Source organism: Bos mutus, chromosome 6 (genome assembly GCF_027580195.1).
Source record: "Bos mutus isolate GX-2022 chromosome 6, NWIPB_WYAK_1.1, whole genome shotgun sequence".
Lineage (NCBI taxonomy): Eukaryota > Metazoa > Chordata > Mammalia > Artiodactyla > Bovidae > Bos > Bos mutus.
The window spans coordinates 37,435,388-37,448,237 of record NC_091622.1 but is presented as its reverse complement, the minus strand read 5'-3'; the positions used below and the strand labels follow the sequence as shown (position 1 = coordinate 37,448,237).

At 39.8% G+C, this 12,850-nt stretch overlaps 1 protein-coding gene across 5 annotated transcripts in view; it reads left to right on the top strand.

The window, feature by feature from the left end:
- Window positions 1-12,850, top strand: part of LCORL (ligand dependent nuclear receptor corepressor like) — a 173,747-nt gene that overhangs the window by 72,950 nt on the left and 87,947 nt on the right. Inside the window, exon 5 of one of the 5 annotated variants that reach the window (XM_070372174.1) lies at window positions 12,250-12,357. The exons of the other annotated variants lie outside the window; for them this stretch is intronic. Coding sequence (XP_070228275.1) covers window positions 12,250-12,357 — 108 coding nt within the window. The remainder of the gene's footprint in view (window positions 1-12,249; window positions 12,358-12,850) is intronic. 5 annotated transcript variants of the gene reach the window in all.

Sequence of the window (12,850 nt, the reverse complement as noted above, 5' to 3'; positions counted from 1 at the left end):
TCAGTTTTACAGACTACTTATTTTCCTTTTAAGACCAAGCTAAAATAACAGCATTTTAAAGCAGATACAGGATTTAGAGATTATTTGATTCTACTGTTCCTTTACTTATATACAAAAAAATAAGTAACTTGACCAAGGAACATATATTATTTAACATGTATTAAATAATATAAGATAGTGATTATCAATAATACTTAGTAAAATAATCAAAAAGCCATTTTACAAAATGTTTAATAAAGAGTTGCTTACATGAAGTGTGATGGTAATAAAAGAGATGAAGGCTTAGTTTTTGTTGCTGTTTGGTGATGAGTAATATTAAGCCAGAGTGAGCTGGGGAAGTAATGAACAGATGAATGTCTGAATCCATGGAACTAGCTCTGAACCGTCAGCTGAAGTCAGAGGAAAGGCAGTGGAATTTTTAAGAAACTAAAAATGGATGAACTGTTCAATTCATTTGTAGTTTTTCAGCCCTTGGTCACCCGTTAATGTGTGGAGTCTTCTCATCATTATCAAACTCACTTGTATCAGCCAAAATTTTATCTGCATGATCTGAAATTTCTTTTGAAGATTTGGTGTCAAGTATTTGTGACTCCTTTATCTTTGCCTGAATAATGATGAGCATCAAGTTGAAAGATTTTCTCAATCATAATTAATGTTAACAGTTATCGTTTTCATGGTCCACTTCATTAAATCTAGTCTCCTTAACAAGTTGTAAGACATTTTGCTTTACAGTCAACATTTCTTTTAACACCTGGAAGTTAACAGAAAATATGCTAGGATTGTTCATACTCCAGTCATTGTTTATTGAGATACTTTTCCCCAAGCCTGATTGGCTGAGAGTATCTTTTTATCAAAACACTTTTAATGGGAGGTAAGTAAATTTACTGTTCTTTTAATAGGTCTTAGTTTCCACACACCTCGTGTACTTTAAAGCATCTCTGTAAGTAGAGTGTGCTTGCATATGCTTTCTCATATTTAAAAGATGTGTGTTTCATGATACATAATAATGTATGAGATGGTAGACCTTAAGTGATATATATGCTGTATGGGTGTATTTAAGAGACTTTAAAAGATAATTTTGATTCTATAAAATTATTTCTACCTTCTTTGTCAATTTTAAATATTATTCTGTCATATCCCCCTAATACTATTTAGTAGATTTTGAACTTCTTGAAGGCAAAGAATATTTTAATAATTTTTTTCTTTCCAATTCATTATAAACATTTCTTAGTTTCTTAAACAGAGTTATGGTCAAAGACATAAATCATAAATATAGAAGATCCTCCTCAACATGTAATAGGTATTTGCTGCTCAATTTATGTAAATATGCATTTTAGGGATAAAATGATGAAAAATCATTTAAAGGTGAATTTTCCTGAACATACATACATGTATGTGGTGGAATAACATGGCTCAGCTGCCAAACGGATTTTAGGATACCATACAGCAGTATGGTTCAGGAGTATTGGCAAGTGACCAAGCAAATACAGGAGAAGCCTGCTCAAAAGATTATGCAAAAGCAGTTTCCTCCTTTCAGTTGTTATATATTCAGGTGTCTTAAAATTTTGCTCTATGAAATAATATGTTTCTAGAATGAGAGGGTTTCTTGTTTGTTTGTTTGTTTTTTATGAGAACTGATGTTTACAGGTTTTATTCAATCCACTTGTCACAGGTTGTGTGTGTTTGTCCAATGCTGTGAAAATAAGGGGGTTTTTTGTTTGTTTGTTTTTTAACTTCTTGGAAAATCTACATTGCTTAGAGATCTGATTTTCTCTGGTTTTTTTTTTTCTTTTTAAATTTTGTCTCTTTAAGTTTCAGCTTCTTCATGTTATTTAAAATTTTTTTAATTAAACCACACTGTTTATTAAATATGCTTTTAAAGCAGTGCTTATCTCTATTATTATATACCTAAAAACAGCAGATGGTTAGATGACTTTAGAGTAAAAACTACTATGATAATTCTTTTGCTTATTTTCTTTTTAAGATATACTTTAACACATATATGTAGAACGTTTTCATTGTCCTTGTAAATAATACATCTAAAACTCTAATCCACAATTCTTAGAACTGTGTTTCCTCTTGTTATTTTAGCTGTAAGACTTAATTAAACCTGGTTATGGTCTGCCTCCAAATGTTAGACAGCACGTTGAGTTGAATTGGGTGGTATTAGAATCTCAAGATCAGGACCTTTTAAGGAAAAAATGAAAACTTAATAGCCAAGGTAATTTAGCTAACGACTGAAATAGTTCATATGTCCTGAGTTGAAATAAGAAGGAAGAGGAAGGGTATGTTAGTCAGCTGGACTTGTTGTTGTTGTTGTTAGATAATTTTTTTCATACACTGTACTTTTATGGATGATAAAATATAATGTAAAAAATCACCTGAGTTATCAGGCAGACAGTGAATCAATCTATCACCTTAACTGTCTTATAAAAGGTTCAAGTTCCATCTTGGCATAATTTGGAGTCTGATATTTTCAGTTTTTTACTCTGACATAAAGGTCTTTTTTTGATGCAATTTTTGTAGAAATAGCACTTCGTGAATATCCTCTAACATGAGCTTTCCTCTCTATCTCATTTAATATGATATAGTTATAATGCTCTTTTACTAATTACTTATTCTCGGCACTTCAGTGGCTGATTAATTCTTTCTGAATATGTCTTACTGAGATATAAGGAGTCTAGGACTAGCAGAGGGTTTGATCAAATCCTTTACTTGTGAAATGTAATGAATTAGTTTTATAAATTACTATTTCATCATTTTTAATTATAAGTGTGAACTGTCAGTTACAGTTTACTATTTGCTATTGGCTAGTTGTACATTCGGAGAAGGCAATGGCACCCCACTCCAGTACTCTTGCCTGGAAAATCCCATGGACAGAGGACCCTGGTAGGCTCCAGTCCATGGGGTCGCTAAGAGTAGGGCATGACTAAAATACTTCACTTTCACTTTTCACTTTCATGCATTGGAGAAGGAAATGGCAACCCACTACAGTGTTCTTCCCTGGAGAATCCCAGGGATAGGGGAGCCTAATGGGCTGCTGTCTATGGGTTCACACAGAGTCGGACACGACTGAAGCGACTTAGCAGCAGGAGCAGTTGTACATTATATTGACAGTTTGCTCAGACTGTTCTATTGATTAAAACTTACTGATTTGTTATTACTGCATTGAATGGTTTGCCTTGGAAATGAACAGAGATCATTCTGTCGTTTTTGAGATTGCATCCAAGTACTGCATTTCAGACTCTTTTCTTGACCATGATGGCCACTCCATTTCTTCTGAGGGATTCCTGCCCACAGTAGTAGATATAATGGTCATCTGAGTTAAATTCACCCATTCCAGTCCATTTCAGTTCTCTGATTCCTAGAATGTCGACATTCACTCTTGCCATCTCTTGTTTGACCACTTCCAATTTGCCTTGATTCATGGACCTGACATTCCAGGTTCCTATGCAATATTGTTCTTTACAGCATCGGACCTTGCTTCTATCACCAGTCACATCCACAGCTGGGTATTCTTTTTGCTTTGGCTCCATCCCTTCATTCTTTCTGGAGTTATTTCTCCACTGATCTCGAGTAGCATATTGGGCACCTACTGACCTAGGGAGTTCCTCTTTCAGTATCCTATCATTTTGCCTTTTCATACTGTTCATGGGGTTCTCAAGGCAAGAATACTGAAGTGGTTTGCCATTCCCTTCTCCAGTGGACCACATTCTGTCAGATCTCTCCACCAAGACCCGCCCATCTTGGGTTGCCCCATGGGCATGGCTTAGTTTCATTGAGTTAGACAAGGCTGTGGTCCTAGTGTGATTAGATTGACTAGTTTTCTGTGAGTATGGTTTCAGTGTGTTTGCCCTCTGATGCCCTCTTGCAACACCTACCATCTTACTTGGGTTTCTCTTACCTTGGATGTGGGGTATCTCTTCAAGGCTGTTCCAGCAAAGCATAGCCAATGCTCCTTACCTTGGACAAGGGGTATCTCCTCACCCCGCCCTTCCTGACCTTCAATGTGGGATAGCTCCTCTAGGCCCTCCTGCGCTTACGCAGCCACAGCTCCTTGGACGTGGGGTTGGTCCTGCCGGCCACTGCCCTTGGCCTCCGGCATGGGGTTGCTCCTCCTGGCCGCAGCCCCTGGCCTCCGACATGCGGGTGCGGAGTAGTTCCTCCCGCCCGCCGTGCCTGGCCTCGGGCTTAGGGGCATGGGGTGGCTCCTCCCTCCTGCCGCCCCTGACCTCAGACGTGGGGTAACTCCTCTCCTTGCTGCCCCTGACCTCGGACGTGGGGTAATGCCTCTTGGCCGCCGCCCTTCGGGCATGGGGTTCTCCCGGCTTCTGCCCCTGACCTCGGACGTGGGGTAGCTCCTCTGTGCTGTGCTTAGCGCGCCGCTTGCAGCCACCAGTAATCCAAGTCTATGCCCCAACCAGTAATGCTGAAGAAGCTGAAGTTGAACAATTCTATGAAGACCTACAAGACCTTTTAGAACTAACACCCAATAAAGATGTCCTTTTCATTATAGGGGACTGGAATGCAAAAGTAGGAAGTCAAGAAACACCTGGAGTAACAGGCAAACTTGGCCTTGGAATACGGAATGAAGCAGGGCAAAGACTAATAGAGTTTTGCCAAGAAAATGCACTGGTCATAACAAACACCCTCTTCCAACAACACAAGAGAAGACTCTATACATGGACATCACCAGATGGTCAACACCGAAGTCGGATTGATTATATTCTTTGCAGCCAAAGATGGAGAAGCTCTATACAGTCAGCAAAAACAAGACCAGGAGCTGACTGTGGCTCAGACCAAGAACCCCTTATTGCCAAATTCAGACTTAAATTGAAGAAAGTAGGGAAAACCACTAGACCATTCAGGTATGACCTAAATCAAATCCCTTATGATTACACAGTGGAAGTGAGAAATAGATTTAAGGGCCTAGATCTGATAGATAGAGTACCTGATGAACTATGGAATGAGGTTCGTGACATTGTACAGGAGACAGGGATCAAGACCATCCCCATGGAAAAGAAATGCAAAAAAGCAAAATGGCTGTCTGGGGAGGCCTTACAAATAGCTGTGAAAAGAAGAGAAGCGAAAAGCAAAGGAGAAAAGGAAAGATATAAACATCTGAATGCAGAGTTCCGAAGAATAGCAAGAAGAGATAAGAAAGCCTTCTTCAGCAATCAATGCAAAGAAATAGAGAACAACAACAGAATGGGAAAGACTAGAGGTCTCTTCAAGAAAATCAGAGATACCAAAGGAACATTTCATGCAAAGATGGGCTCGATAAAGGACAGAAATGGTATGGACCTAACAGAAGCAGAAGATATTAAGAAGAGATGGCAAGAATACACAGAAGAACTGTACAAAAAGATCTTCACAACCCAGATAATCACGATGGTGTGATCACTGATCTAGAGCCAGACACCCTGGAATGTGAACTCAAGTGGGCCTGAGAAAGCCTCACTACGAACAAAGCTAGTGGAGGTGATGGAATTCCAGTTGAGCTATTCCAAATCCTGACAGATGATGCTGTGAAAGTGCTGCACTCAATATGCCAGCAAATTTGGAAAGTCAGCAGTGGCCACAGGACTGGAAAAGGTCAGTTTTCATTCCAATCCCAAAGAAAGGCAATGCCAAAGAATGCTCAAACTACCGCACAATTGCACTCATCTCACATGCTAGTAAAGTAATGCTCAAAATTCTCCAAGCCAGACTTCAGCAATATGTGAACCGTGAACTTCCTGATGTTCAAGCTGGTTTTAGAAAAGGCAGAGGAACCAGAGATCAAATTGCCAACATCCACTGGATCATGGAAAAAGCAAGAGAGTTCCAGAAAAACATCTATTTCTGCTTTATTGACTTTGCCAAAGCCTTTGACTGTGTGGATCACAATAAACTGTGGAAAATTCTGAAAGAGATGGGAATACCAGACCACCTGATCTGCCTCTTGAGAAATTTGTATGCAGGTCAGGAAGCAACAGTTAGAACTGGACATGGAACAACAGACTGGTTCCAAATAGGAAAAGGAGTACGTCAAGGCTGTGTATTGTCACCCTGTTTATTTAACTTATATGCAGAGTACATCATGAGAAACGCTGGACTGGAAGAAGCACAAGCTGGAATCAAGATTGCCGGGAGAAACATCAATAACCTCAGATATGCAGATGACACCACCTTTATGGCAGAAAGTGAAGAGGAACTAAAAAACCTCTTGATGAAAGTGAAAGTGGAGAGTGAAAAAGTTGCTTTAAAGCTCAGCATTTAGAAAACGAAGATCATGGCATCCGGTCCCATCACTTCATGGGAAATAGATGGGGAAACAGTGGAAACAGTGTCAGACTTTATTTTGGGGGGCTCCAAAATCACTGCAAATGGTGACTACAGCCATGAAATTAAAAGATGCTTACTCCTTGGAAGGAAAATTATGACCAACCTAGATAGCATATTCAAAAGCAGAGTCATTACTTTGCCAACAAAGGTCCATCTAGTCAAGGCTATGGTTTTTCCTGTGGTCATGTATGGATGTGAGAGTTGAACTGTAAAGAAGGCTGAGTGCTGAAGAGTTGATGCTTTTGAACTGTGGTGTTGGAGAAGACTCTTGAGAGTCCCTTGGACTGCAAGGAGATCCAACCAGTCCATTTTGAAGAAGATCAGCCCTGGGATTTCTTTGGAAGGAATGATGCTAAAGCTGAAACTCCAGTACTTTGGCCACCTCATGCAAAGAGTTGACTCATTGGAAAAGACTCTGATGCTGGGAGGGATTGGGGGCAGGAGGAGAAGGGGACGACAGAGGATGAGATGGCTGGATGGCATCACTGTCTCTATGGACGTGAGTCTGGGTGAACTCTGGGAGTTGGTGATGGACAGGGAGGCCCGGCATGCTGCGATTCATGGGGTCACAAAGAGTCAGACATGACTGAGCGACTGATCTGATCTGATCTCTGATCTATTACTTCATAGCAATCATCCCCTGCCTTTTCTGTATATAGATTCGTGTGCGTGTGTGTGTGTGTGTATGTGTGTTCTCCCTTAAGTGTTTTGAATGAAGTCTTTAAAATGTTTCTATCATCAGTGGAAAGGGCAAAACATAAGTTTTACCATCAAACATGGACTAAAGTCTTGCCCTACCGTTTATTCACTATATAGTTCTGGTAAACTACTTATCATTTTATGTGGCTTAGTTTCCTCATGTGCACAAGAGGCATAATAATTGTGGATCCTTATATTCTGTTGTCTGCCCTCACCCACTAAAAAATAGTTTTATTAAAGATACTAGTTTAGTGTTTTAGCATTGGTAGGTATGGTGTGTGTTCAGTAGTAGCTTCTTGTAGAAAAAAGAACATGTACTATGGAATCAAATCTAGATGGGTTGCTTCCTGTTTGTTTTGTTTCTTTTTTATCAAATAACTGTGATATTAGGCCAATTACATAACTTGGTGATACTACATCATTGTGCAGATTTGTTGTTGTTCATTCGCTAAGTCATGTCCAATTCTTTGTGGCTTCATGGAGTGCAGCATACCAGGCTTCCCTGTCCTTCACTATCTCCCAGAGTTTGCTCAAACTCATGTCAGTTGAGTCGGTGATGCCATCCAACCATCTCATTCTCTGTCACCCCCTTCTTGCCCTCAGTCTTTGCCAGCATCAGGGTCTTTTCCATCGAGTTGGCTCTTCATGTCAGGTGGCCAAAGAATTGGAGCTTCAGCTTCAGCATTAGTCCTTCCAATGAATGTTCAGGGTTGATTGCCTTTAGGATTGTGCAAATTAATATCATGTAAATGAAACATCCAGCTTAGTGCCATGTTTATAATAGCCATCCAGGGAAGAGTAGCCCTATGGCAGATTGCACTATTTTTGTTTGTTTGAGTGTATAAGAAAAGGAGGGACTGGCATCTAAATGACTTTCTCTAATCATACTATGGCACAGTAGTTGAGGTCAAATTTGGGGTTAGACCTGGATTCTAGAGTTGGTTCTACTACTTTTTCAGCCTTGTGTGACCTTAGGCAAACTTTTTAACCTCTTTAAGACTAGTTTCCATTTCTCTAGTGAAAATTTCTCAATTGCATCAGACTCTTTGCAACCCCATGGACTCTAGAGTCCATTCAATTCTCCAGGCCAGAATACTGGAGTGGGTCGCTGTTCCCTTCTCCAGAGTATTTTCCCAACCCAGGATTGAACCCAGGTCTCCCACCTTGCAGGCAGATTGTTTACCAGCTGAGCCACCAGGGAAGCCTCCATTTCTATATAATGGGAATAATTTTGGCATTCTTAAGAAGATTATTGTGATGACTTGAAGAGATAAGGCATCCAAACTCACCAAATTTTAGACATTAATTATGTGTAGTTTTTCTTGTATACCAGTTATACCGCAACAAATTTGGGGAAGAGTGGGAGGAAAAAATTAATGTAAGGACTCAATAATCTAAAACTAATGCTGCTATTCAGTATTATTTATTATCAGTATCATCAATTACTTGGAATTACACTAAGTCAAAAAAGGAAGATCACAAAGGATTTAGTTCTCAAGTTTTGTAATCATGAAGAAAATTGCCCTTAGGAGCCCATGAATTAATAACTTAACATCAAAGTATAAGGTATCAATCATGCTGCTGCTGCTAAGTCGCTTCAGTCGTGTCCGACTCTGTGCGACCCCAGAGATGGCAGCCCACCAGGCTCCCCTGTCCCTGGGATTCTCCAGGCAAGAACACCCGAGGGGGTTGCCATTTCCTTCTCCAGGTATCAATTATAACAGTCTCAAAAGTGAGTGATAATACTTAAACGCAATGGCACCCCACTCCAGTACTCCTGCCTGGAGAATCCCATGGATGGAGGAGCCTGGTAGGCTGCAGTCCATGGGGTCGCTGAGGGTCGGACACGACTGAGCGACTTCATTTTCACTTTTCACTTTCATGCATTGGAGAAGGAAATGGCAACCCACTCCAGCGTTCTTGCCTGGAGAATCCTAGGGACAGGGGAGCCTGGTGGGCTGCCGTCTATGGGGTCACACAGTCAGACACAACTGAAGTGACTTAGCAGCAATACTTAAGAACTGTCAGCAGTAAATGTAGTATTCTTTGGATACTTTAGGGGAGTAAAATGGTTAGGTAAATAAAATACAAATTATAATGTTTATTTTATACAAAAAAAGTCACTTTTGTGCTTCAATTTCTTATTTGATAAAATGGAAAGTTTTTGCTAAAATGTGTTGATATATTTTGTTAGCTTATGTAGCATTAAGGAAATGAAACAAAGTTAAAAGAATGTTTGAGAGAAATTATTTTACAGGCATATATACCAACCAGTCTTAATAATCATTTGAGACACTTTGAAGTAAAATTTCAGTCTGGATAGTTTGAAAAGTTGGTTATTCTTGTTAGCCATTTTTCTTATTCCATCCATGTTCTGATTGGTTAGAGGACCAAAGCGGATTTTAAAATATTAACTAATAACAGTGAAAATCTTGTATTTTGTGTAATGATAGGTCACATTTTCTAGAGAAAAATATAAATTATTTGGGAACTACTTATTATTTTAGCTTACTTTTTACTTCTTTAGATTCATATGGGCATGGCAACTCACTCGAGTGTTCTTGCTGGAGAATCCCATGGACAGAGGAGCCTGGTGGGCTACAGTCCTTAGGGTGGCAAAGAGTCAGACACGACTAAAACGACTTAGCTTACGCAATCAAGAGTATACATTATAGTAGCTAGAAATGTTAAAATACTTTTATGTGTATTTAAGAAAATTTATATTTAAGCCAGCAACATGTTAAAGTGGACCCTCATAGGGTTGCTCCTGTCTTAAACATACATACTAAGTTAGGCTACCAGTGTTTCTGATGAACAATTGGAACAATGATACTAGCCATATATGCTTGTGAGTCTGATCATATGCTCTAATAGTCTAGTATTATTTGAACTTCTGGTATTATTTGGGCATGTTATGGCCTAGTGGCTCCTGATTTACTTTGTACATATTTCACTTTTCAATTTAAAATACTCAAATTCTACAAAACCATCTGTGAGCCTATATTAAATGCTGGTTATTTTTTTACTTTATGTTTGTTTTTCTAAAAAGCATACTTATTATTCTGGCAGTAGTGGTTGTTGTTGCTGAGGTTTATTTGTAAAAGAAACACTCTTTGGTGGAGTAATGGTCAGTGCCTACCTAGATTAGAGTATGTTTATGTACCTCTGGCATTGTCGTTTATTGGAGTGACTGAAGTTCCAGGGTTCCAGGCCTTATATGTGTCTGGAAGGTTATAGAAATAAAACTATAACAAGTCTGTGATTTTTGCGGTTGCATCCATTTCTTTGACTCAATCCTTGTTAAACCTGGAAATGTTTTAGACTATTAGTAGAGAGCATTCCTTTATTGTTGTTGAATATTTTGTTAGAACAACAAAAAAACCATATTGGAGCAGTGCTGTAAAATGGTGCTGTCCAAAATCATCTGTGCATGTAGTCGGGGATTAAGTAAGATGATCTCCTGAAGTGCAGGAATTCTATTTACATTGATATAAGTCCTTAATAAAATAAGACTTTTTCAGTCAAGAGAACCAAGGCTCCGTGGAGAAGTGGTTGCTTCCATGGCTGGGGTTGGGAAAATATAAAATGAATTTGGAGCATCTTGTGGTACCAGAATTCCAGACATCCTGGAATGTAAAGTCGAGTGGAGGTGATGGAATTCTGGTTGAGCTATTTCAGATCCTAAAAGATGATGCTATGAAAGTGCTGCACTCAATATGCCAGCAAATTTGGAAAACTCAGCAGTGGCCACAGGACTGGAAAAGGTCAGTTTTCATTCCAGTCCCAAAAAAGGCATGCCAAAGAATGCTCAAACTACTGCACAATCGCACTCATTTTACACGCTAGCAAAGCAATGCTCAAAATTCTCCAAGCCAGGCTTCAGCAATACGTGAACCGTGAACTTCTAGATGTTCAAGGTGGTTTTAGAAAAGGCAGAGGAACCAGAGGTCAGATTGCCAGCATCCGCTGGATCATAGAAAAAGCAAGAGAGTTCCAGAAAAAACATCTATTTCTGCTTTCTTGACTATGCCAAATCTTTGACTGTGTGGATCACAATAAACTGTGGAAAATTCTGAAAGAGATGGGAATACCAGACCACCTGACCTGCCTCTTGAGAAATCTCTATGCAGGTCAGGAAGCAACAGTTAGAACTGGACATGGAACAACAGACTGGTTCCAAATAGGAAAAGGAGTATGTCAAGACTGTATATTGTCACCCTGCTTATTTAACTTCTATGCAGAGTACATCATGAGAAATGCTGGACTGGATGAAGCACAAGCTGGAATCAAGATTGCCAGGAGAAATATCAGTTAACCTCAGATATGCAGATCACTCAAGAACTAAAGAGCCTCTTGATGAAAGTGAAAGAGGAGAGTAAAGAAGTTGGCTTAAAGCTCAACATTCAGAAAACTAAGATCATGGCATCCAGTCCCATCACTTCATGACAGATAGATGGGGAAACAGTGGAAACAGTGGCAGACTTTATTTTGGGGGGCTCCAAAATCACTGTTTATGGTGACTGCAGCCATGAAATTAAAAGATGGTTACTACTTGGAAGAAAAGTTATGACCAACCTAGACAGCATATTCAAAAGCAGAGACATTACTTTGCCAACAAAGGTCTATCTAGTCAAGGCTATGGTTTATCCATTAGTCACGTATGGATTTGAGAGTTGAACTATAAAGAAAGCTGAGCACTGAAGAATTGATGCGTTTGAACTGTGGTGTTGGAGAAGACTCTTGAGAGTCCCTTGGACTGCATGGAGATCCAACCAGTCCATCCTAAAGGAGATCAGTCCTGGGAGTTCATTGGAAGGACTGATGTTGAAGCTGAAACTCCAGTACTTTGGCCACCTGATGCAAAGCTGACTCATTTGAAAAGACCCTGATACTGGGAAAGATTGAAGGCAGGAGTAGGAGGGGATGACAAAGGATGAGATGGTTGGATGGCATCACTGACTCAATGGACGTGAGTTTGAGTAAACTCCAGGAGTTGGTGATGGACAGGGAGGCCTGGCATGTAACAGTCCATGGAGTCGCAAAGAGTTGGACACAACTGAGTGACTGAATGAACTGAAGTGTGGTACCAGAAATCAAAAGTGTGTTCAGTCACTCAGTCATGTCTGACTCTTTGTGACACCATGAACTGTAGCCTATCAGGCTCCTCTGTCCAGGGATTCTCCAGGCCAGAATACTGGAGTGAGTATCCTTTTCCTTCTCCAGGGGATCATCTCGACCCAGGGATTGAACTTGGGTCTCCTGCATTGCAGGCAGATTCTTTACCATCTGAGCCACCCAAGAAGCCAGAAAGTAAGGAAGTCACGATAAAAGGTAAGTTGGTGGGACACAGGTGCCAGCCAACCTGAAAGAGCTGCTAATGGTCAAAACTGGAACAACTTGAGAAAAAAAAAAAGGGTATAATCCATAGAGTAAAATCAGTATTCATTGTTTCACATTGATATAAATGAAGAAGGGACAGCTCTAGCTTACAAAAGAATTCCAATTTTAAAATGTAAGGAATGCAGGAAATTAAAATCATCCTTAGAACACCACAGTGACAATCATTGCATCCAGCAATGAGTGCTAAAATGAGTGGGCAAAATTTTGATGAGAAACAGAATATCATTCTAACAGTATCTCCCCCAGTGTATTAATTATGAAGAGAGAAGGAGAAGCATTGCAATACAGAAACCCAGCAGATTTCCAGGGTAGCATCACCAGTCTTAAAAAACATCCAGTCTTAGTGGTGCACTGATACGATGCACTGAGAAATTCACATCCTTTTTGTAGTATTCTTGCCAAAGATGCATAACTGAACTGAACG